Source organism: Sinocyclocheilus grahami, unplaced genomic scaffold (assembly GCF_001515645.1).
Source record: "Sinocyclocheilus grahami isolate Dianchi unplaced genomic scaffold, SAMN03320097.WGS_v1.1 scaffold457.1, whole genome shotgun sequence".
NCBI classification, from domain to species: domain Eukaryota; kingdom Metazoa; phylum Chordata; class Actinopteri; order Cypriniformes; family Cyprinidae; genus Sinocyclocheilus; species Sinocyclocheilus grahami.
Genome location: NW_015505636.1, coordinates 704,834 through 729,341, shown reverse-complemented (window position 1 = coordinate 729,341; position 24,508 = coordinate 704,834). Strand labels below are relative to the sequence as shown.

The 24,508-nt window shown below is 36.9% G+C and overlaps 3 protein-coding genes across 8 annotated transcripts in view; 1 reads left to right on the top strand and 2 right to left on the bottom strand.

Annotated features, from left to right (window-relative positions):
• fbrs (fibrosin) overlaps window positions 1-12,480 on the bottom strand; it is a 27,094-nt gene extending 14,614 nt beyond the window's left edge. For 3 of the 4 annotated variants that reach the window (XM_016234749.1, XM_016234752.1, XM_016234751.1), the window contains exons 1-10: window positions 12,040-12,480; window positions 11,626-11,817; window positions 10,672-10,704; window positions 9,936-9,965; window positions 9,804-9,849; window positions 9,199-9,535; window positions 4,190-4,404; window positions 3,810-4,030; window positions 3,452-3,496; window positions 3,216-3,299 (exon numbers count right to left, since the gene is read on the bottom strand). In XM_016234749.1, coding sequence (XP_016090235.1) covers window positions 3,216-3,299; window positions 3,452-3,496; window positions 3,810-4,030; window positions 4,190-4,404; window positions 9,199-9,535; window positions 9,804-9,849; window positions 9,936-9,965; window positions 10,672-10,704; window positions 11,626-11,817; window positions 12,040-12,348 — 1,512 coding nt within the window. In that variant the 5' untranslated portion in view covers window positions 12,349-12,480. Of the gene's footprint in view, window positions 1-3,215; window positions 3,300-3,451; window positions 3,497-3,665; window positions 3,711-3,809; window positions 4,031-4,189; window positions 4,405-9,198; window positions 9,536-9,803; window positions 9,850-9,935; window positions 9,966-10,671; window positions 10,705-11,625; window positions 11,818-12,039 lie in introns of all 4 variants that reach the window. The other variant, XM_016234750.1, reaches the window with a different exon arrangement.
• A 2,739-nt stretch (window positions 12,481-15,219) lies between these two features.
• On the top strand, window positions 15,220-17,400 carry chmp2a (charged multivesicular body protein 2A). The gene is made up of 6 exons (XM_016234748.1): window positions 15,220-15,393; window positions 16,024-16,191; window positions 16,278-16,457; window positions 16,556-16,686; window positions 16,892-16,953; window positions 17,042-17,400. Exons 2-6 carry the CDS (start codon window positions 16,024-16,026, stop codon window positions 17,161-17,163), a joined length of 663 nt encoding a protein of 220 aa, XP_016090234.1. The 5' UTR covers window positions 15,220-15,393; the 3' UTR covers window positions 17,164-17,400.
• msl1b (MSL complex subunit 1b) lies at window positions 17,272-24,142 on the bottom strand. Of its 3 annotated transcripts, none has more exons than XM_016234747.1 (9): window positions 24,086-24,142; window positions 22,505-23,185; window positions 21,852-22,030; window positions 21,445-21,752; window positions 21,300-21,364; window positions 20,953-21,020; window positions 19,980-20,107; window positions 19,783-19,855; window positions 17,272-19,685 (listed from the first exon to the last, which is right to left on the bottom strand). In XM_016234747.1, exons 2-9 carry the CDS (start codon window positions 23,111-23,113, stop codon window positions 19,595-19,597), a joined length of 1,521 nt encoding a protein of 506 aa, XP_016090233.1. In that variant the 5' UTR covers window positions 23,114-23,185; window positions 24,086-24,142; the 3' UTR covers window positions 17,272-19,594. The 3 variants fall into 3 exon arrangements, with proteins under 3 accessions (XP_016090233.1, XP_016090232.1, XP_016090231.1); XM_016234746.1 differs by lacking the exon at window positions 24,086-24,142 and adding an exon at window positions 23,745-23,920; XM_016234745.1 differs by lacking the exon at window positions 24,086-24,142 and adding an exon at window positions 23,819-23,920.
• Between the last annotated feature and the right edge of the window lie 366 nt (window positions 24,143-24,508).

Below are 24,508 nucleotides of genomic sequence, written 5' to 3'. Positions count from 1 at the left end.
TGAGGAAATACAGACGTTCCTCTCGTTGATAGCAGAGGAGCGGATTCAGCAAGAGTTTGATAGGGCGAGGCAGAATGAAAAAGTTTTCATGAGTCGCGGCAGTAGAGGCGGCGCAACTATAAACGACACGTGAATAATCCCGCCCACTCTAAAGCGGTACTGAACTGCAGTGGAAACGCAAACCGAGCAGGCGGCGCAACTATAAACGACACGTGAATAATCCCGCCCACTCTAAAGCGGTACTGAACTGCAGTGGAAACGCAAACCGAGCCGAGCCGTTCCATCCCATACTGAGCCGTGCCGAGCCGAGTCGTACCACGCAGTGGAAAAGCGCCATAAGATAAGCTTGTTTGGCTCAGATGGTGTCCAGCATGTGTGGCGACGCCCTGGTGAGGAGTACCAAGGAAATTGTGTCTTACCTACAGTCAAGCATGGTGGTGGTAGCATCATGGTCTGGGGCTACACAAGTGCTGCTGGTACTGGGGAGCTGCGGTTCATTGAGGGAAACATGGATTCCAGCATGTACTGTGGCATACTGAAGCAGAACATGATGCCCTCCCTTCAGAAACTGGCCAAACGGCAGTTTTCCAACATGATAACGACCCCAAACTGCCTTGCTGAGAAAGCTGAAGGTGAAGGTGATGGAGTGGCCAAGTATGTCTCCAGACCAGAACCTTATTGAGCACCTGTGGGGCATCCTCAAGCGGAAGGTGGAGAAGCGCCATGTGTCTAACATCCAGCAGCTCCGTGATGTCATTATGGAGGAGTGGAAGAGGATCCCAGCAACAACCTGTGCAGCTCTGGTGAATTCCATGCCCAGGAGGATTAAGGCAGTGCTAGATAACAATGGTGCTCACACAAAATATTGAAACTTTGGACACAGTTTTGACATATTCACTTAGGGTGGTGTACTCACTTTTGTTGCCAGTTATTTAGACAACAATGGCTATATGTTGAGTTATTTAAAGAGGACAGTAAATCTGTACTGCTATACAAACTGCACATTGACTAGTCTAAAGTATATCCAATATTAATATCTATTGTCGCTTGACAACATATAATAAAATGGTTGCTGAAATGTGAGGGGTGTACTCACTTTTGGGAGATACTGTATATACACTTATATACACAAATACACACTCGTATTTGTGTGCAATCACAATATCAACAAAACATTGTGCTTTTATAAAATAAAGAAAACAAACATGAAACACTTTCTATCGTCTCATCTTGAACAGGAGCGCTTCACAAAAATGAATCGAAACTCAGCGAATACATGCCTCACAGACATGATAAATAAATCTATAGAAAGCTTTAAATTACCACTTAACGAAATAAAAAAAATCGAAAACAAGAACTCTTTCATTATAATCATAATCCGTAAAGATGCACTTCTCTCTAAAGGCGCGTCCAATGAGGAGACGGCGAGTCAGGATTGTCATCTTCATCTTTGCGACATGGACTCAGAAAACACTAGTTTATTAGTAAATAATTCAAATATCTCCTTACTATTTCCCCCTGACACATTCATGGTAATTACTTTTGCTGGAGCTTTGCATCAAGCTTCAGCCTATTGTGAGCATTTGAAAGCAGAACTCTTCAGCTGTGCTGACGGCACGCATGCATGCTGCTGCTGCTGCTGGCTGGACAATAAACAGAGCCGCTCTTGACAGTCGCTGTAGCACTGTCTCGTGTTGTTTCCACCAGTGCTGCAATTTTTTTCATCACTAATTGATGGATGTCTAAAATATAAAAATTAGGAGAAGCCTAAAACAGGCCCGGCCCGTCGTCTGTACTATGATGTGAAAATTGGCCCGAAGCCCGGCCCAAGGTGCGTAAAAAAGTCGGGGCCCATTGGGCCCAGGTTGAAATCCAGGGCTCTAGTGTTTAATATAATTGTGGGAAAAGTTATACATTTTTTAAAGATTCTTTGATGAATAAAATGTTCAAATAAACAGCAGTTAATTTATTTTGCAACACAATGTCTTTAATGTCACCTTAGATCAATTTAATGCATCCTTGCTGAATAAAAATTAACTTTGTCTTTTGAACAGTTGCGTACATTATTAAGTAAATATGCTGACTATTAGGGATGTAACAATTAACCGCGAGCTGGTTGAAAATCGATTCAAATATGTGACGATTCAAATCGGTTGAGATGCTAAACAAATCGCGATTCATTTAGGGGTAAGAGTTTATATGAATGCATGTCTGAGGGGAACTTACCGTCTTTAGAAAAGTTAATTTTCTAAATTTTTTTTCTTTTCATCTTGCCTCTGTATAATGCATATTAAAGTTCCTAAGTGCAGAACTGCTTTGTTTACAGCGGAAACCAAGGAAACTTTAAGCGCCACCTGCTGGCAGAGAGTGAATCTGCATCTCATTCAGCTCATCTGCTGTTTTAATGCAGATATTTTTATGTTTAGTTTCACAAAAATGAAGTCAAAACATTGTTTTTGCTTCAAATTTCGAAATTATACAATCTAATATAGATTAAAAATTGCTTGTGTTGCATGTATGCAGCATCTTTGTTTGGATCAAGATTAAAATGCAGTGGTTGCCTCTAATTTTAAAGGGAAAGAGCACAGACAAAGCCTTATTTTGTTTATATGAAGAGATTTATTTTATTTGTGTTACTTATTTATTTGATTTGGGGCTTGTTTAAAAATTTCAATTTAGCTTTGTTATTTACATTTACATTATATTTAAATGTAGTCATTTAGCAAACGCTTTTGTCCAAAGCGACTAACAAATGAGGACAATAGAAGCAATCAAAACGACACAAGAGCAGTAATATGCAAGTGCTATATTAGTATATTATTATTATAGCGTTATATTTCAATTTCACAAAGAAATGTGCAGCATTTTGTCCAAGCAATAATAAAAGGACACATTTAATTGATCATTTGTCTTAAATCTCATTTTGTAAAAAAAAAGAATAACCGTGAATCGAATCGAAAAATCAGAATCGTGAATCGAATCGGGAGTTGAGTGAATCGTTACATCCCTACTGACTATTGTTAAATGTTTGATGAAGTGGTTGTCCTTTTTATGCTCTTATGTGGTTGACAGACAGCACAATATTATCTCCCCAGGATCACTAGATATTGTGGTAATATGCAAGCATTCTTCACCTGAATGATTTTAATATTTATACACCAAGCTTTCAGATTTTAATATTCAAAACAATGCCCAAATAACAACAAAAATCTTACCTTAGGCTGAAAAGCTCCATGCAATGATCTGAAAGGTCCTGTGGGCGGAAGAACGGGCACTGGGGGTGGGTACTGAGGAAAAAACTTTGTAGGAGAGAAAATAAATAATTAATAATCACAAACTAGAAGCACTTATGTGTTCCACAGAGACCTGCTATATTGACAGCAAATTTGAAAACTACCCAGCAGATTTAAATTAAACTTCATTAATACAAATGTAAAAAAAACAACCTTACCTGGTGTCGAAAGAGACCGTCTATTTTGCTTGGATACTTATCAAACTGAAACACAACAAGCAGAAAAGAAATGTCAAAGCGTGATAATTAATAATCACAAACTAGAAGCACTTATGTGTTCCACAGAGACCTGCTATATTGACAGCAAATTTGAAAACTACCCAGCAGATTTAAATTAAACTTCATTAATACAAATGTAAAAAAACAACCTTACCTGGTGTCGAAAGAGACCGTCTATTTTGCTTGGATACTTATCAAACTGAAACACAACAAGCAGAAAAGAAATGTCAAAGCGTGAAATTTCATAATCAGCCACTTTTTGAAACTAGCCCTCCATGGGCTACAGTTGACTCCTCACCAGTGGTGGTGGTGCAGCTGTGGGATGTAAGAAGTGTTGGTGAGTATGAGTGTGCTGGTGCTGGTGATTGTGGTGATGGAACTGGTAGGCCATTGCAGGGATAGACGTCTGGGCCTGGGAGGATCTGCTAGATGTCCCAGAGCTCGAGTTTGACACAGATGGTCCTCCAGGTGCAGAGCCAGCATTTGAGTCTGGCAGGTCCTGACAGATCAGATCCTGATCTATTAATCAAAGAGAAAAGAAAGAACTTCACCTTTCTGAACAAGAATATACACATTTCTTTTTTATGATTTCATTGTCACTAAATAATGTTGTTAATGCAGTAAACAGTTGTTAGCATTTAGTATTTTTCACATAATGGCTGGTAAAGTTTGTTTTACCTGTTGAAGTGTGGGGTGACACCTGCAGGAGAGGGGGTGGTGGGGGAAGGTTGGGGGACGGCGTGAAGACAGCACCAGGACTTGGTCGAGAGGAGGGTATTATTGTCCCCACACCACCTGGGCCTCGAACAAGGGACGCACTTGTAGCAGGAGTAGGTGGTCTGATTGATGAAGAAGAGACTGACGAAGATGGAGGCTTGCCTGAGGTACTGCTCCTGATGGAAAACCAATGCCGCATCACATGTTTAGGGAATACAATCTGTCTTTCATTTTAATAGACACATGCTTTTGAATAATGTCATAAAATGAGCAACTGAGCAAGTATTGCACACTATAATAGGAAGAGGCATGAGTGCATGTTAAGCAGAAAAAATTATCTGTTTGAATTTGTGTGTCAGAGCGTAAATAGATAATACCACAATCGATAATATAAATTCTAATTCTAATCGTCAAATTAATTAATTAAAAATTTAATATTAGCATACATAATTGTAACTACTTACAATAATTATAATTGTGCTTGTGAGGGGAAAAATATTTATTAAATCTAACTGTGATCAGAATTTATCCATGAAAAAATGCTAAATTATTTTATTCATTATTTTTACAGATGTACACCAAAAAGTTTGGGGTTGGTAACATTTTTTGTGTTTTTAAAAGAAGCCTCTTATGCTCACCAAGGCAGCAATTATTTGGTCAAAAATACTGTAAAACAATTGTTTTCTATTTTAATATATTTTAAATTTTAATTTATTCTTGTGATGGCAAAGCAGCCATTATTCCAGTCTTCAGTGTCATTCTAAATGTATTTACTGTAACTTTTGATCAATTCAATACATTGTTGCTGGACAAAATTATTAATTTCTAATGGTATACAAAAACACTGTACAACCCAGTATCTTGTAAACATTCATTTGTTTCCAAAAAACACTGTGTACACTTACTGTGTAAAGCCAAGCATACAAACTGAAATAACCAATTTCAGTCAGCTCCATTTATATGTACAATATGCATTAGGGATGCACCGAAATGAAAATTCTTGGCCGAAGCCGAAACCGAAACAAAATGAAACACTGAGCCGAAGACCGAATACAGTTTTACGAGTTTTTCTCCCCCATGCATTTTGCCAATTTTTTTTCACCATTCCTTAAAGGGATAGCTCACCCAAAAATGAAAATTTGATGTTTATCTGCTTACCCCCAGGGCATCCAAGATGTAGGTGACTTTGTTTCTTCAGTAGAACGCAAACAAAAAATTTTCTGGTTTAATATATTTTAAAATATTATTTATTCCCATGATGGCAAAGTTGAATTTGTAGTAGTCATTACTCCAGTTTTCAGTATGAAAATTCTTGGCCGAAGCCGAAACCGAACAAAATGAAACACTGAGCCGAAGACCGAATACAGTTTTACGAGTTTTTCTCCCCCATGCATTTTGCCAATTTTTTTTCACCATTGCTTAAAGGGATAGCTCACCCAAAAACGAAAATTTGATGTTTATCTGCTTACCCCCAGGGCATCCAAGATGTAGGTGACTTTGTTTCTTCAGTAGAACGCAAACAAAAAATTTTAACTAAAACCGTTGCAGTCTGTCAGTCTTATAATGGAGGTGAATGGGAATCACGGCTAAAACATACAAATAAAACTACAAAAAAAACATAACCAAATTAAACCCTGCGGCTCGTGATGATACATTGATGTGTAAAGACACAAAACGATCGGTCTGTGCAAGAAACAGTATTTATATTGTTTTTTTACCTCTGATGCACTGCAATGCCTGAACTGTACACATCAATGTATCGTCCCGAGCCGCAGGGTTTAATCTGGTTTTGTTTGTGTATATTTTTTTTTATTGTATGTTTTAGCCATGATTCCCATTCACCTCCATTATAAGACTAACAGACTGAAACAGTTTGAGTTAAAAATCTTTGTTTGTGTTTTACTGAAGAAACATAGTCACCTACATCTTGGATGCCCTGGAGGTAAGCAGATAAAGATAACATTTTCATTTTTGGGTGAACTATCCCTTTAAATTAAAGTTTTGTCTGGCTTTTCAAAGAAAAAAATCAATTACAAAACAACAATTTATATAACAATATTTAACTCTGAACATTAACATTCTAGCAAACACTATACCAACAAAGCACAATTTAGCTTAAAATTAATAAAACTGCAACGGCTGGAGTTAAAAATCTTTGTTTGTGTTTTACTGAAGAAACATAGTCACCTACAACTTGGATGCCCTGGAGGTAAGCAGATAAAGATAACATTTTAATTTTTGGGTGAACTATCCCTTTAAATTAAAGTTTTGTCTGGCTTTTCAAAGAAAAAAATCAATTACAAAACAACAATTTATATAACAATATTTAACTCTGAACATTTTTAACATTCTAGCAAACACTATACCAACAAAGCACAATTTAGCTTAAAATTAATAAGTTAGTAAAATAATATTTTTTGGCCATCAGACCCCTTTCTTGAATCCGGCATGTATTTTTTACTGTACAATTAAAAGAAGCCTTGCTGAGAAGAGACTTCTTTTAAAACATTAGAAAATATTACAGATCCTAATTTGAACACTATGTGTGAATGTTATAATAAATGTATTAACAGAGCTGGTATAATGACTATCATTATTATTGTCTTACTTTTTTTTTATTTTACAGAACAACAGTAAAATTACAATACTAACGTTTATGAATGTTGGAGTTCTTGCGCTTTCTCAACTTTTATTTTGGCGTAAACGCGCAGGAAGACCTCAATGCTTCTTTTTGTTGACAACAGCAGATTTATAAATGAGTCTCATTACGAATATGTCGTACATATCACATTGTCACATGCCTTGTAAAAATTCATAAAAATGTGACTGGACAACTGACGAGTAACACTTGTTCAGCACAGATTTTCCTCACGCTTTGGACTTTGAACTAGAGGGCTACACGGAGGACCCAACACGGGATCCGTACGGGTTCGGCGCTATATTTTAAATGGTCAGCCGGGTCCGGATAGAGATTCAAGGCTTTCAAAATATATACACATTTAATTACTACAAGCTAGTGCTGGGCAGTATACCGGTTCATACCGAATACTGGTGTTCATTTTTGTTATGATATGAATTTTTTTAAATACCGCAATACCGCAGAATGCCGCTTAAACAACTTTCGGAACGTGGCACTGTTTGAAAGGGGTCCCTTTTCACTGTTGCACTGTGGTGAGGGAACAGCTGTATGCGTTACTAAGCATGAAAGTTCAGAAACTGAAACTGTAGAACTAATAGAACGTGATGACACAGAAGAACTCATCCACAATATCCACATTGACCGCCACAAATATCCACCGTCCCCTGCCATCAGCTCCCGCGTCTCACACACGAGCGCGACTTTAGCCCTAGATTTAGCAACTTTCAAACCCTTTGTTTTTTTAGTTTGTTACTCAGACGAAGGCAGTGCGCTGCATTAGACAAAAAAGTAATATAACCAAAACTACCGCATAGCCGCTCATTAGTGTAGATGCATGTTGATTTTATCAGACGATTATAAATGAGAGTGACTCCTGGTTAACATGTATTAAAAGGGGTCGTGTTTAGTCACTATTTAGGGTGGTATTTTTTGACATTTACTCATCATGACAGTAAAATAGGGCATTCTAAGTCAATATACTGCAGTATTTCCTCTCTCAATCAGTAGAAAATATGGTTAACACCCTGTCATGCATGAAAAAAAAAATACCGCCATGTACCGTGAAACCGGTATAATTTTGAAAAATACTGTGATATAAATTTTTGGTCATACCGCCCAGCACTAACAAAAAGTTAAATTTTCGCAACTTGTTTATCGACTTGTTGTTAATAATTTGCTGTGGAATATGTGCCGATCAGGTCCAGTCGGGTCTGTGTCTTCCCGGCCGGGTTCGGGTCCATCTTTCAAATAATTGACGGTCCACGTCGGTTCCGGGTAGCAAATTTTTTACATTTCTCGGTTCTGCACGGGTCCGGGTCCAACTTTCAAAATAATAAACGGGTCTGGGTCGATTCAGTGTAGTACATTTATGAATTTTTGGACCCGTGTAGACCTCTACTTTGAACCCTGGTTAACAAGCAAATAGCGCCGCGAGCTCATGCAGCGCTGTCAGAATACATGCAATGCGTGCATGATTTAGAAAACATAACGTTCTGCAGTTTATTTACTAATTGTTTAAGCCCTTTTTGCGATTTCAGTCATCATACAGTAACCAGCAACAATCACCCCTTCCTCTTCTCATTGACGACATGCGATGCAGCACTAAACAGTCTCTCGCTGTCGGTGCTTGTAATGATTTTTGCGTCTTTCTCCGACAGTTTAAATGCTTCCACACTGCTGACGTGTGTGTTGCATAATAAAGAGTGCGCGCCTCTCACTCTGTGCTGGGTGCTATTTGCTCGCGTCATATCATTGTTCGGTACAATTTATTCGGTCTTTTCTCTTATTATTTTCGAACACCGAAATAACTTTGTTTTGCTATTTTCGGCCGAATAATTTCAGTTGCCGAACATTCGGTGCATCCCTAACATGCATGAGACAATATATGAACGGTAGGTGTGAGAGATTATTCTATTAGCTTTAACAGCATGATTGGATTTAGAAGGCTGAGGGCATTATTGAAGTTAAAATGTACAGAAACGAGTTCTCTTTTTTCTTCATCTGAATTAATGTATGGCTGTATGTTATATGTAGATATGTACCGAATAATTTCAGTTGCCGAACATTCGGTGCATCCCTAACATGCATGAGACAATATATGAACACACTGTAGGTGTGAGAGATTATTCTATTAGCTTTAACAGCATGATTGGATTTAGAAGGCTGAGGGCATTATTGAAGTTAAAATGTACAGAAACGAGTTCTCTTTTTTCTTCATCTGAATTAATGTATGGCTGTATGTTATATGTAGATATGTGTATATCTATTTTATTTATAGTATATTACTATATTTACATTATTGTTTACAAAAACGCTGTTTCACTACACTGACCTGTTGTTGCTGTAGATTGATTGTGACTTTCCAATGAAAGGGAAATGCTTGTGTTTGTGCTGTGGTGGGCTAGGATCATGGCGGTGATAGGGACCACCATTTCCATTACGCAGCTCTGGAAATGAGTTGGAGACAGAGGCAGTGGAATGGGCTGCAAGGCTAGGCAGAGAGGATGAGGTAGAGATGGGCTCAGGGTAAGGCTGCTCCATACTCCTCTCCTGACTCCTCTCCAGGCCAGAGACCCGAGGTGTGACTGACAGAAGGGGTTGCGAGCTATTTGAGGGCAAGAGAGGGCAACCGTTGCCCGCAGCAGTGCTTGCAGAGTTGGAGTTAACTGCTGTGGAAAAAGAGAGCCCTACAATGTAATACATGTAATGCTCTTTTTTATGCTTTACGACAACAAAAATAATCAAACAGTTCCATGTAGGCTTTCACAAAAGTATGAGAAATATCTGAGTGGTATATAAATTAATCTGCATTTTAATTACTGATGAACACCACTGTCCAATTCAAATCCCAAAAACATTCAAAAATATCATTATTCCTAGGTAATTTACCATCTGCCAGCACAATATATACACCTGCTACTGCCATCAGACATTTACCTTCTGTTGTGCAGACGATGAATGCTGGCTCCATATTGTCAGAGGCCTAAACAGTGGGAAAAATTTAATTATCGAAATAGTAAAATGCATCAAAATACATAAAGCAAATTCAAGAATAGTAAACATTTTTACCTTATCCCCAGATTCACTCTCTGTATCACACTGTGGGTTAAAAATACAGAGATAAAGTTATAACCTACATTTGTGTGGGGAAAAAATTTAATGACAATTTCCCTTGTTTATGATATATCATTTATAATACACAAACAAAAACATACAATACCGTTCAGTTGGGTCAGTATTTTTATTTATTTTTCAAAAGAAAATAGCATTTGTTATTATTCAGTAAAGGATGCATTAAATTGATCAAAACGGACAGTAAAGACTTTTATATCATTACAAAATGTTTCTTTTCTTTTTTTTAATAAATGCTGTCAAACTTTTCCTGAATAAATGTATCATGCTTTCCACAATACTATATCAACATTGATAATAAATGAGAAATGTTTCTTGATGACAAAATCAGCATATTAGAATGATCGTGTGTCACCGACGACTATAGTAATGGCTGCTGAATTTAGCTTTGCCATCACAAGAATAAGTTAAATTTTCAAATATAATTATATAGTTATTTTAAACTGTAATAATATTTTACAATATTACTGTGAATTTTAATTTAAAAAAAGCAGTCTTAGTAATAGTAATAATATACATAAAAAAAAACATTAAACAATCTTAGCAAACAAGCTTTTTAATGGTAGTGTATGTGCACAATATATGTATGCTTTGAAAGTCTGTACAAATTTCAAAGTCATATTTTTGGACAGCAAAGAAAAACACAAAACCCACTAGAAAAAAACCAACTCACAATATATCCTGTCTCCATGTGATTCCCAGATACCTGAAACAGACATTTGAAATAGTCAAACCACGGTGAAAATAAATACAGAGTCGCAAATATGTAATTACATGAACGCAATAAAAATAAAAAAATATAGACTTATATTTATTTTTGTCTTATATTATAAAGGTAAGCTGAAAGTAGATAGTTACAGCCAGACATATAGGCAAGGATAACTAATTGGCTGATATTTGGCCATTCTGAGATACTGCATTGGGCAATGAAACAGACATTTGAAATAGTCAAACCACGGTGAAAATAAATACAGAGTCGCAAATATGTAATTACATGAACGCAATAAAAATAAAATAAAATATAGACTTATATTTATTTTTGTCTTATATTATAAAGGTAAGCTGAAAGTAGATAGTTACAGCCAGACATATAGGCAAGGATAACTAATTGGCTGATATTTGGCCATTCTGAGATACTGCATTGGGCACTAACCATTTACACTTTGATTAACATAAATAGCCGTTCCTTTTGGCATTATTTCTTAAATCTATTCATTGCAATTTTTGTTGCCTTCGAATTCTATAACCACAAACATGTAAATACATCAGCCAAGGATCGCCTGGCTCTCCCAGCATTTGTACTGTTAAAAAAAAAACTATTTTGACTGCTGCTAGAACAGCGAGAAGCATATTCACATGTGATGCAAATTTTGTTTAGACCAGTCACTGCATCTAATTCGCTCAACAATAAGGCTTCTGACACATCAAGGCTGCTCAATATTGAAAACTTATTTTAAAATGACCAATTGATTTATGTCGGACTCTCATCCACACGGGCCTATTCTAGAAATATTTGTGTTGCACCCAAAACATTGCAGCGACATGGTTTTCATGGGCGTTTGCACATAGAGGATTTTATTTTTGGTGTTTATAGAGCGTTAAAGGGTTATGAAACTACAGCACTAGCCTTAGCATCTCCCTTTCTCTTCAGTTTAGATTTGATTTTCCTGCGCTGCTCCCAACTGTTGGTGTACGTAGCAGGAGGTCCTTCCTCCGGCTCTGACAGAGGCCCTCCGTTTTCATCCAGGCCTCTCTTCCTTTTAATTCCTCTACTCATGAACAAGCCAGAACGTTCTGGAGGCTTTAGGGAACAGTCCATCTATCAAAGTAACACAGCACAACATGTTAATGCAGCAAATATATGAGCTCTATACTGAGACTTTGCTGTTTATTCATTTTACAATGAGTTTTAATAACGACCAAGTAGATATTCAGCATATTTTATACTAAAATTAACATGCAAAACAGCTCAACTTCTAATGTACACATTGTACTGTAGCACTTAATACAAGACTAGTCAGAGATAGATACACACACAAACCTCCAAGGCCTCCAGGCTTATGAAGCTGGCTATAGCGAATCCATCGATGATATCCTCCTCGCAAGACACCGATTCTCGCTTCCTCCGACGCGGAGGCCGGTGTCTGGCCCCAGGCAAGCCGGGTCTGCATTCTCCTCCGCTGGCACGGAGCAGTGAGTCTCCTCTGCAGAGTTCTTGGTCCGAGGCCGAGGATGGCGACGAGGCCCTGTGTTCAGCGAGATCCGCTCTCCTCCGCCGCCGCTCTCGGTCACGCTGCGAGCGGGAGCGACGGCTCTGCCTGAAGCCTCCGCTTCGACTGGGACCGTCCATGTCAATGCCCGACAAAGGCACTTAATAAAAACACACCCTGGTCCGGCCTGGGGGACTTTACAACAGATACTGAATAAAAACCAGCGCCTCCAGGACCAGTGTTGCGGATCTCAGAAGAAAATGTGGTTTAAGGTTCCTAACGACAATAATATTTCCAATCACACCCACCACTCGCGCTGTAGAGAGGGCCATTTTCCTCTGGCTTCTCCTTTCGTACGAGCCTCCATTTAAAACGATAATAATATACAACAGGCCCCAAGGCCTCGGGCTGGAGTTGCACCGTCACGGATGTTGAGCGCAGCCCCGTCAGCGCAGGCTGGGCACCTCCTTCCGCGGCCCGCTGTGTGATCCACTGTGTGTGGTCAAGCTGGAGATTTCGCCAGTTTTTCCTCAAGCGTAACGTGAAAATGGACGTATGAAAGCTTGCTTTTCGTCCCGATCGTCAAAACGGGAAAACGGATTTCTTCATTTTTATTTGGGAAGCTGAGACATACATGAAGCCTGGGTGGACAACCCGTAGCAGTCAAACTGCATTGTGTGCTGCTGTCGGGTTTTCTTCCTCTGGTGATTCACTCAAGGCAGGCGGTATTGAATGCGACGACAGTACTGCCATCTACTGCCAGTGAAGGGCACGAGCGAGTGCCTTGTGCGGTATTTACCAATAATAACTTCTGCCCTAATGATCATAATGCACATTTGTTCTCAACATCCAAAACAAGTGTTTTAGTGGTAATTCCAAGATGTTTGTTTAATTTAAATTATATTACCACTCTTATCTGAAATATATGTATAATTAACCAATGTAACTACCTATTTTATTTGTTTCTGGAAAAAAATGCTGGTAAACTTTAATTGAGATTCTAAAAAAATCCAGCTATCCATGATTTTTTCGTTTTTTAGACTTTTTTAAATTATTTTTATTTTCTAAGTAACTTGCAAACGAGAACAGTACAGAATATATCAACACTGCATTGTACTGTAAACCCACACAAAAATATAGAGATGACATGTGCTGTATAAGAGGTTATGGGGGATTTGAAAACATATCAGTTGTTGTTGTTATTATTATTATTATTATTATTATAAATTTCATTATTGCTTATTTATTTTATATTTTTATTATTTATATTTATATTATGTTATTTATTTATTTTTAAATCGGGACCTTGGAGGTTACGTATGCAATTTTTTAATTTATTTTTTTGCTTACAAATATGAAATTTAACTAACAAAATAAAGATTTTAACAATAATTTCAAGACATTTACCTATATGAAGATAAGATACCAACAATACAGTGCCGAATACCTATTTTGATAAAATACAATAAAATACAGTATTATAATAAAAAAGTAAATGTGTCATAAATGTCCCCGTTGTTTAAAAGACATTAATCAAATTCAGTATAAATTTATTTGGAAAAACAAGCACCATTATATAAGGAAATCAGATGCAGTGAAGCTGACCAGTGAGGGAGGGTTGAACGTAATTGATTTCGATGTTATGAATGGTACCCTTAAGTTGAGGTGGCTCCAAGACTTCCTTAGAAATAAACATTCTGTTTGGTTTAGCTTTTCTTCTAAAATGTTTGATTCTCTTGGGGGCATTGATTTCCTTTTAAGGTGTGAGTTTGAGCCATCAAAATTAAAGTGTAAATTATCATCTTTTCATAGTCAGGTATTATTATATTGGAAATTAATATACAAACACAACTTTTCGCCACATAGTTGTTCTTTGTGGAATAATAAGTGTATCCTTATTAAGAGGAAATCTGTGTTTTTTCAGGACTGGATGGACAAAGGTGTCTGGTCCATTGTACACATTATGGATGGGGATGGAAATTTTCTTGGTTATGATGTTTTTTGTGACAAATACAATATTATTTGTACTAAGAAATTATATGTTTCTTTGTTGAAAGCTGTTCCTGCTGGTTTGGTTCAGCTGATTAAAGGTGCTTTGTGTTATTCACCTGTGATACCAAGATTAGGTAATCTAATCGTCTCTGGTATTAATTTTACAGAGCAGAGCTGTAATAATAAGGTTTTAAGAACATTAGTAAATACACAGATTTTCCCTTCTAAAGTAAAGAAGAGACCCCTTGTTCATGATTTTCCTGAAGATTAAGTGGTTCGAATTAGAACAAGATTTCTCTTTTTTCCACTTCTACCAAAGGTAAAAGAAGTTCAGTTTAAAATGATTAACGATATTTATCCCTGTAATGAGTTCCTCAGACACCGGTTTATTTTGGATTGTAATGGATGCACCTTTTGTGAAGCAGAAATAGAGTCATTGGAACATTTGTTTTATTTATGCAAATTCTCAAAAAAATGATGGGATGACCTCTATGCTTGGTTAAGTTTGAAGTATGTAATACCTGACTTTGATTTTAAAACTGTAAAATATTTGTCCTTTTGTCGGAATTGTGATGTTGAATTTTTGGTTAATAATATTGTGATTTTGGCCAATTACTTCATTCATAAATGCAGATTCTTTAATAACCCCCCCACTTTATTACTTTTCCAGAAAGATTTAATGGTCTTCTTCAAATCTTTAAAGCTCATGCGTCATAAAAAAAAGCCCTTAAACTATGTAATCTTTTGAAGGTATTTTTGATGATTAAGCCCCTTGCATTGTAGTTTTTTTTTAAAATTATTCCTGTATTTATTTGTTTTTCGTTCTTACTTTTCCTGTTTTTCTTATTTTTTGTTATGCTGCTATTTGGACTTCTTTGAATTGTATTAAGATTTTTCTTACTGTTATTTGATTGGTATTTATGTTCTTCAAGCAATAAATTTTTTTTTTTTTTTTTTAAATGTCCCTGTTGTTTGTGGAAAGTATTGTATGACGCGTTTCCTGTGACGTAGCCCTATACAAAGGAAGTATTGACAGTCATATGCGGAAGAGGTTAGAGTGGGGGAAACAAGCGGCTGGATCGACGAACTGTAACTTTAAATAAGGAATAGAAAAAACAAACGACGGCGTGATATTTGGCCTGTTCAGCTACTGGTATCTCTGGTGGACGTTTTCCACATAAAGAAAAGACAAGGTAAAAACGAGAGCGATATAGGCCTCCGGGTTTTCTTTCTTTTCTTGAGCTAATTTTAGCAACTGATTTCAGTATTATTGTTATTTGTGAAGGATATTGGTCATTTAATAAACGAATAGTCATTTAACATGTTCTTTTTCAAAGTTTCAGTCTGAATTATCGTTGTCTTTTTGAGTGTTTCGAGAAAGTTTGAGTGTTTATTGTGCTAAATGGCCCGGTTCATTGTCATTGATAGTATATAGCACATATATATATATATAAGCTGAACAATAGGGTGTGTTCAATTTTCTCAATATTAAATTGCGAAGGAATAGAACAATGTGACAGCTATTACAGTAGGGGTGATGCCACTTGATTCATAGCGTGTAAAATATTTAAATTTGCCAGTAGCTGTAGAAACCACTTGTTCACATAGTCCCATATGACATACCTGCAAACAATGATGGCATGGCATCACGTGGCCGTCATCAATCGCATGTGGAAATCTGAATTCCTTTTCTCTGACTTAATTCTCTCTCTGTAGTGCCATGTGGAGTTTTAGCAGATTATGGAAACCCTTTCAATTTGCCTTCAAACTTCTAACAGTCTGGCCTTTTCTCTCTCTCTCTCTCTTGTATTTATTCATGTCAGATGGACTTCCTGTTTGGAAGACGAAAGACTCCAGAGGAGATGCTCAGACAGAATCAGAGAGCGTTAAATAGAGCCATGAGAGATCTAGACAGAGAACGCCAGAGACTGGAGCAACAGGAAAAGAAAATAATTGCTGACATTAAGAAAATGGCCAAACAAGGACAGATGGTAAGGAGAGGTTTAAATTGACATCCAGGTGTCACTGCCAGGCATGAAGTCTCGCTGGAGTGCAGATTATATTCTCTTTCTGACAGGATGCTGTGAAGATCATGGCTAAGGACTTGGTGCGCACAAGACGATATGTCAAGAAATTCATCATGATGAGAGCCAATATTCAAGCTGTCAGCCTTAAAATCCAAACCCTCAAATCAAACAACAGCATGGCGCAGGCCATGAAAGGAGTCACCAAAGCTATGGCCACCATGAACAGACAGGTATATCTGCTATAGCATTTCAATTTCTGTTTGTCTTGCCAACAGACAGCTTGTCGATATGCATTTGTTGATGTAAATTCCTTTTCCTCTCAATGCAGTTGAAGTTGCCACAGATTCAGAAGATCATGATGGAGTTTGAGCGCCAAAGTGAAATCATGGACATGAAGGAGGAGATGATGAATGATGCAATTGACGATGCAATGGGCGATGAAGACGATGAAGAGGAGAGGTGAGAAAAAAGAGAATTAATAAAGACGTTTATAATTATAATCTACATAAGATTTCTGTTGGATTTGAATGCTGTTCTTTTGAACTTTGTCACAATTCAGAAAAAATAGCATGGTTTCCACAGAAATATTAAGCATAACAACTTTTTTCAACATTGATAATAATAAATTATCTCCTGACATGTGCTCTTTTTGCTTTGAATGTAGTGATGCTGTGGTTTCTCAAGTTCTGGATGAGCTGGGTCTGAATCTTTCTGACGAACTTTCAAGTAAGCAAAAAAGACACCACACTTACCATGTTGTAAAATTACACTCCGAAGTCGTTCTCATATTACCTCTATTATTTGATTCAAACAGACCTGCCTTCTACTGGAGGAAGCCTTTCGGTTGCAGCTGGGAAGAAAGCTGAACCGCAGGCTACACTGGCGGATGCCGATGCTGACTTGGAGGAGAGGCTGAACAACCTCAGGAGAGACTGAGAATGAAAGGACTTAAAGTAAAGGTTTTGATTCGGGACTGTCTGCGCAACGCTCACTAAAATGTAGACTGATGCAAAGAAAAGAGGGAGGATGTGAATGCTGTCTGTGTTTTTCCCTGACATTGAATGTGTCCTTTTTGTTTTTCTGTCTTTTTTATGACGTGTGCTGTATAAATATTACCAAACGCGTAACCCAAATGAAGATGCAGTGCATCAGACTGATCTCAAGCCTTCTGTTTAGACAAATCCTTTTTAAAGGAGATAAAATCAACAAAGAATCTGTTACCCCAAGAATCCAACTTGATCTTTTGAGGAAACATTAACACTAAATATTTCATTACTATAAAAACTGCTTTGCCACACATCATATTTTCGTTTGAATAAACACAGATGTTGATACTGATCTTTTATATAAATAGTGCACTCCAGTTTTCAATCTGTTCATATAAGTATGGTAAAATACCTTGTGCTATTATACTATCATGATCTTCTAATATTATATTCATCTTGATCGTTTAATGGTAAATACCTTCGCATAATAAATGTGGTTGTTTATATATTTTTTTTTCTCAAAGTGATTGAATGTCTAGTTCCTACACCCAGGCCTGTTCAGTAAACTATAAACCTTCATAAACCCTGACGTTTTTGCAAGGCAACATCTCACAATAACTTTGGTCATTTAATTATGAAAACTTGGAACTTGGAAGCAGTTTTCCAAAGGTTGTTCTATCACAAAATAATCTAAAGATATATTATTGAAAATTAAAAAGAAATATTAGTGTATTTATCTCATGGTGAATCAAAAGAGGTGGTATATTTTGAAAAAAAATATTTCTTGTTATTTTGCATTTATTTGGTTCAATAAACATTTTTCACACTATGACGTGATCAAATGTGTTCTGTAATATTTGGAGTTCTGTTTGTTTTACAATGGCTGCCACATATACTGTTGCACACGTGGGTAGTTCTTACAAACTAGTATCCCAAGTTTTGTGACAAATTGACTTTTGCATACAAACAAGATTAAATTGTATTGTTTATATAATATTTGAAAAATAGTGTTAAACAAAATAGTTAAATCTTCAATCTTTGAATAAATGTGATCCGTTTTCACAATCTTGCCCAGATCACATCTTTGTAATGCTAAGGGCCAAATCAAGTGATTTGGGGACAAAAATACTACAGTAAGAACACATATGGATACACGAGACAATTAAAAACTGAGTGTCAATTAAGAAGTCACAGAGTGAGTTTTTATTATTTTTTTGAAAAACAAAAAATCTTATTTTGTAAATAATGCTATCAATATAATATCTATGCTGAACAAACAACACTTCTGACATTAAATAAAAAAATAACAGCAATGTTTTCCTTATTTACAGCCAATGTGTGTCAGTGAAGATATTTACAGAGGTCTAGTTGTAGACATTAAGGGGGAAAAAATAACTTGTGTGGTGCTCACAAAATCAACACATTTACACACAAAATCAGGTTATCACTTTTGAGTTAGAACAAGACTATCTTTAGGAAATATCACAAATGCCCTGAAATAAATCCCATGAGGCACAGGATTTATGCAAAATTAATAATGACAAGCAACATTTCTGGACATGGATAAGGTTTTTAGAAAATGGAAGTGTAAAATATACTGTATTTTCAATAAGAAGGTTGAGGTACATCAAAAACAACATCAACAGACCAACTAACTGATCCAAAAATAACGTTAAGGGCATTGTCCTTAAACCTGCATGGGATGCTGAACAGATTCGGACCCACCTGAACGGCCATACAAACAATTCTTACTCGCTCTTTTACATCGGGCATTCATCTAAACATCTTATCATCCTTACTCTAATCCTGACTATTTTTTTCTTTCTAAATGACTATGCTATGCTTACAAAAATATGTATTATTTTAGGCATAAGATTCACCACGACATTCATGCACAATTACATTTGCAAAAACAAAACAAGCTCTTTAAAGTCATTCTCAACACAAATATTGAGGCATTACATGCAAATGTGCAGCAATACTCCATAACTACAGTTTAGTGCACATTAAAACAGTATTTGCAGTGGAGCCTGCAATAATCAATATCACCTCAGTGAAAGGACACAGAACAGGACTACAAGTAAAGGATTAAATCAAGGCCACACACTGATTGTGAGGAAACTAAAATAGCAGTTAGCTGGGCAGTTGGTGCTTTATTATCAGGGCACAATAAAATGGAAACAGCTGTAATATGCTGCCATTTTCTTCTCACCTATACGGTCTCTGTGCGAGCAGACTGCAGGCAGACACAAAACCATAATGATGGGCTAATGTTCTGTTCCCTGACTGAACAAACCCTGCTTTGCCTCCTTTAACCCCATGTTATGCCACTGGATACGAAGGAACGCTCCTCTGGTTGGGGCCCAGAACCTGTTTGTGACTCATTTCCGACAGGTCCTGTGGGGAGTTTGTTTCTTTTGGTTTTCAACGCGACATCGACTTCTTTCGTCAAGCCAGGGCAGCTCAAAATTCCTGGAAGACAACAGATGATCATTTTATGACACTTAACAGTACTTAAAAGTGATATTTTAATCAGGAGATATTTCAAAAAGAAAAAAAATACTCTTACTGTGGAGGCAAATTGGGCAAAGGCCGACCAAATGCCACTACTGGCAGAAAGGGTGTTACCATGATGGCCTCCACTGTACAAGAGGAAGGAAAGGAGAAAAAATAAAAAAAATTGTGAAATTATCGTGTATATAACAGGATAAGTTTTTTTTCTTTTCATAAATTTAATATTTTGTCAAATGAACCTAAGGGTCATACCATTGTCCACATCAGGATAAAACGAAGACAATTCTGGCTCGCTCTCCTGAACATTCGTCTTTTTCTTCTCCATGCGCTGCTGCAATCTTTGAAGCATACGCTGTTCACGTATTCTCTGAATGTCCCATCTACCAAGAGAAAAAAAGTTTAGAGCAAGTGTAGTTTCAGGCAGGTAGTAACTGTACATAAACAGCAAACTTTTAATGACAGTTATTCATTTGAAATATAACTATATTTTGTTGTCAATAAAACTCACCACATAATTTTAATCTGTTAAGGGAACTTATTTAACCACAAACTGGAACTGATATCTTGATTATTATAAATAAGCATATATTTTGTAAGTATTTAAGCAGAATATTGATACATTTTAGTCTCAAGTAAATATCACTCATAATTCACTTGATGCCTTTTTAATTAAACAAAATGTGCTTGTATAATTACACATGACATCTACTGTGTTGTAGACATACAGCAAGGATGCATTAAATTTAAATGGCAACACAAGAGTTCTATTTTAAATAACTGCTGCTCCCATGAACCTTCTATTTATTAAAGAATACTGAACTAAGCACAATTTTTGTCAACACTGACAATAAAACTAAATGTTTCTTGTGCACCAAATCAGCATATTAGACTGATATCTGAAGGATCATGTGACACTGAAGACTGAAGTAATGATGCTGAAAACTCAAGCTTTGCCATCACAGAAATTCAGATCATTTAAATTACATTTCAAAACACGTTAAAATAGTCAATCTATTTTAAGTTGTAATCATTTCACAATATTATCGTTTTTACTGTATTTATGATCAAATATATGAAGCCCTGGTGAGTATAAGAGACTTCAAAACCTTCAACAAATCATCCCAACTCCAAATGTTTGAATGTTTTTCATGTGCATGGAAAAACTGAAATAAAAGGGTTAAAAACGGGTTGATGCCACAAACACAGATCTAAAAATTAAACTCACCTTTTTCGTCTCTTCTCATCCAGTTCTAACTTTGCGTGCCGCTTCAGAAAAACACTGTCATCAAGATTCTAAAGAAAAAGGAAATGGTGGATTAATGACAATGGGCCTAATACCTAAAGGTGAATTAATCCAAAAATGAAGATTCTGTCATGATTTACTCCAAACATGTTTGAGTTTCAAACATTCTTCAAAATATCTTCTTTTGTGTTTAACAGATAAAAAGAAATTCATACATGTTTGGAACAACATGAGAGTGAGTAAATGATGACAAATTTTTGTGTGAACTATCCCTTTAAGAGTCTTGGATTTATGTATAATGCGTATATGATGTCAATGTTGACTCTTACTTCTGGGATGTCAACAGCATCCTCCTCCTGAAGGGGTTCCATGGTGTTTTCCCTCCATGATGGGACTGAGGAAATAATTTTTTGCATTAAAAATTTGTAAATCAATGTGCACAACTGCCATTTTGCATTTGAGCCAAGCACATACTTGCAACATCCTCCTCTTTCTTTGGAGACTCTTCCGGTAATGGAGAGGCTGGAGGTTGCTGCCAGCAGCATAGGTACATCTCATTTGTTGTCATGTATGAAAGATCTTCTGTTTCTTTGCCGTCTTCTCCCTCAGGCTGCAGGTCCGTCTGTCCAGATGATTTCACAACATTCGTCTTCTCCGGGGTCTCCTTGTTTCGCAGGTCACGCTGACATGGTGATGTCCCTCCTGCCTCTAGTTTTTGGGGGGTCACTCTAGAGGACTTCCCTCTTGACCTCTGCATCTTTGTATCTAACAAGCTTAACTTTCTAGGCAGAATATTTACAGGTCACATCAGTCAAGCAGAAGCCACGAGAAGACAGAACAAGTAAAAAAGAACAGGAAAAAGGTGAGTTTCCCATTCTTACCGCTTTTGCACTTTTCCACTTGACTTGTCCTGAGTTTGTGGGCTGTGGCCCAAATTTGATTCCCAAAAGTCATCCGTGTCAGGAACCCATCTCTCCAGTGGTTGGAATAGCCTCTTGTCACGTGGTTCCTTACTTAACAACTGCAAGCGGCGCTCCATCCGCTCAATACGGGCAAGCAACTGTTTAAAGGCAGGACAATTACATTAGAAAAAAAAAATCATAAGCCTGCCAAAGGAGACAATGGAGTTTGGGGTAGGAAAGGTTTTTAAAATGTTGTTTTAAAATGAAAGAAGGGTCTTATGCTCATTAAGGTTAAATGTATCAATAATACAGTAATATTGTGAAATATTATTACAATTTAAAATACCTGTTTTCTATTTTAATGTATTTTAAAATGTAATTTATTCATGTGATGACAAGCTGAATTTGTCTATAGTTGTCTATTATTAAATGCTATTATTTCTCATTCATTATAATGTTGAAAACAGTTGTGCGGATTATGTATCGTGTAAACTGATACTTTGTATCAGGATGCATTCAGCTTTAATGAATACATTTATTTAAAACAGAAACCTTCACTGTCATTTTCAATCAATCGAATGCAACCGTGCTGACTAAAAAATTCTTACTGACCCCAATGGTTGCATACATACCGTGTCTCTGTCTGATTTGAGTTCATCTATTTCCTTGTCTTTTGTCTGCAGCTGTTGCTGTTGTTGCTCTATCAAGTCCAGCTGAAGCAAAAGCAGTTGTTTAAGGCAAGTGGCTTGTGCATGAGGATGACTAGTGATCTTCCTCATATTTGTCCTTTTGCCCTCCGAGTGTTCATTAGACACCCCCATAGTCTCTAACCCTTTGGTGCTTTTCTCACCCACAGGGTCTCTAGAATTACTATGTGAATTCATGGATACAAACTCTGGCTTGTTATCAATGGTGTTGGTCTGTCCAAGAGGAGTTTTACTTTTTACAGGGGTGCCTTCACCCCCCATTTGTTTAGCTTGAGATGACAGTGTTTCTGTGCCCACAGAGCCAGCCTCTGAAGCAACAGCCAACTCTCTTCCAGGCTTTAAAGGTAGTGAAGTCCGCTCAGCTTTCCCAGTCTTGTCCAAGATCAGATGTTGTCTGGTCCTGCCTTGAGTGTCACCAAGAGGATTTCCAATCTCTCTTCGGACACTAACTGGGTGTCTTGTTTGAGATGGACTTAAGTCACAGTTATTTGAGTACAATCCCACTTTAGAAAAGCATTCGGGTCGCATATTCATGGCGAAGAAAAACCTCTACCCCATGAACCATGGCTCTTATAGAGTTGATATCAACAGGGTGTGCCTGCAGACCTGTACATAAAAAAAATCAATTAGATCAAATCAATATTATAGCAAAGTGACGGATACGTAAATTACAAATCATTGTTTGAGGACCCCCTTGAATGCTGGGAAAATATGAAAATGCAAAGCAAAGAAGCATATCCTTCCTGTCTACATATGTAACCCAACCTTCTGTATTAAGTTGAAATAAATCTACTGGGAGAGCATAGACTAAATAAAACATCAAAACCATTCACATAATATCTTTATGACATTAAGTTGTCTACAGACTAGAAATCAGATGCTTAGTCATAAACAACAGATCACTGCAGCTCACTACCGGTTGGACTTGGGTGAAAACATGCACACATCTATTACACTAATACTCAAGCTCCATGTGAACCTGCTAACTAAACGCAATGATGCATATCGTTCAAGAGGTATGCACCATTTTAACTTGAGCTATTAATAAATAGCCCGCCTCCATTTTGATCCTCACTGCTAGCTAGCCGCTGTTAGCAAACGAGGTGATAGAATATTAAATCGTTTTCGCTGCACAATGAGTTTGAATCCATGCCGCATTTCTTACATATTTACTGGTTCGTCCAGGGTAAAATCCTAAAGATCTGAAGAAACACATCTTATATAAGCCTTTTACTTTACTTTTATTGCTGTTTGTCCCCCATTTTCAGGCTTGAATCTGCACAATGTCCCAACATACGAGTGCGTTTGACTCAGTGCGCATGCGTCAAGTCAGGACGTGTTTACATTCAGAGTGATGGGTCTTTCGGGCGATATTAAAGGCAGTATGCGTGTACACTTTTATATGCACTAAAACTGAGTACATTTATTTAAGCATAGGTAATTGGTCAGGATAGTTCTGTAATGGGAACGCTAGAGTTCTGTAATGGGAAAATCCGTGGATCATACCGTGCACTCTTGAGGAGAGGACCTTCCCAACGTCACTTCCTCTGACGTGTTGCACTCCATCCCGCGTGGTTTATTTATGCAGCTGATATATGCACCTTCTGTAAAAAAGAAAGTGAAGATATTTGTCATTTCTTTTTCTCTTGTAATGTTTCATCACTTTTCTGGAAAGATTTGAGTTCCTATTGTTTTTCTAAGGTTAATATGAACTGTAATTCACACATTAAGGATGTTGTTTGCTTTTTTGAGAACCAAAACAAATCTTTAGAATCTGCTGTTAACTTTCTTATCCTTGTGGCAAAATTCTATTTTAACAAACAAAGGTTTCTTAAGAAAATACCTACGTTTATAGATTTCGTATGTGAAGTAGAACATGTAATTAAATCACTAAGAGTAATTAATAACAAAAAATGTATTTCTTTTTTG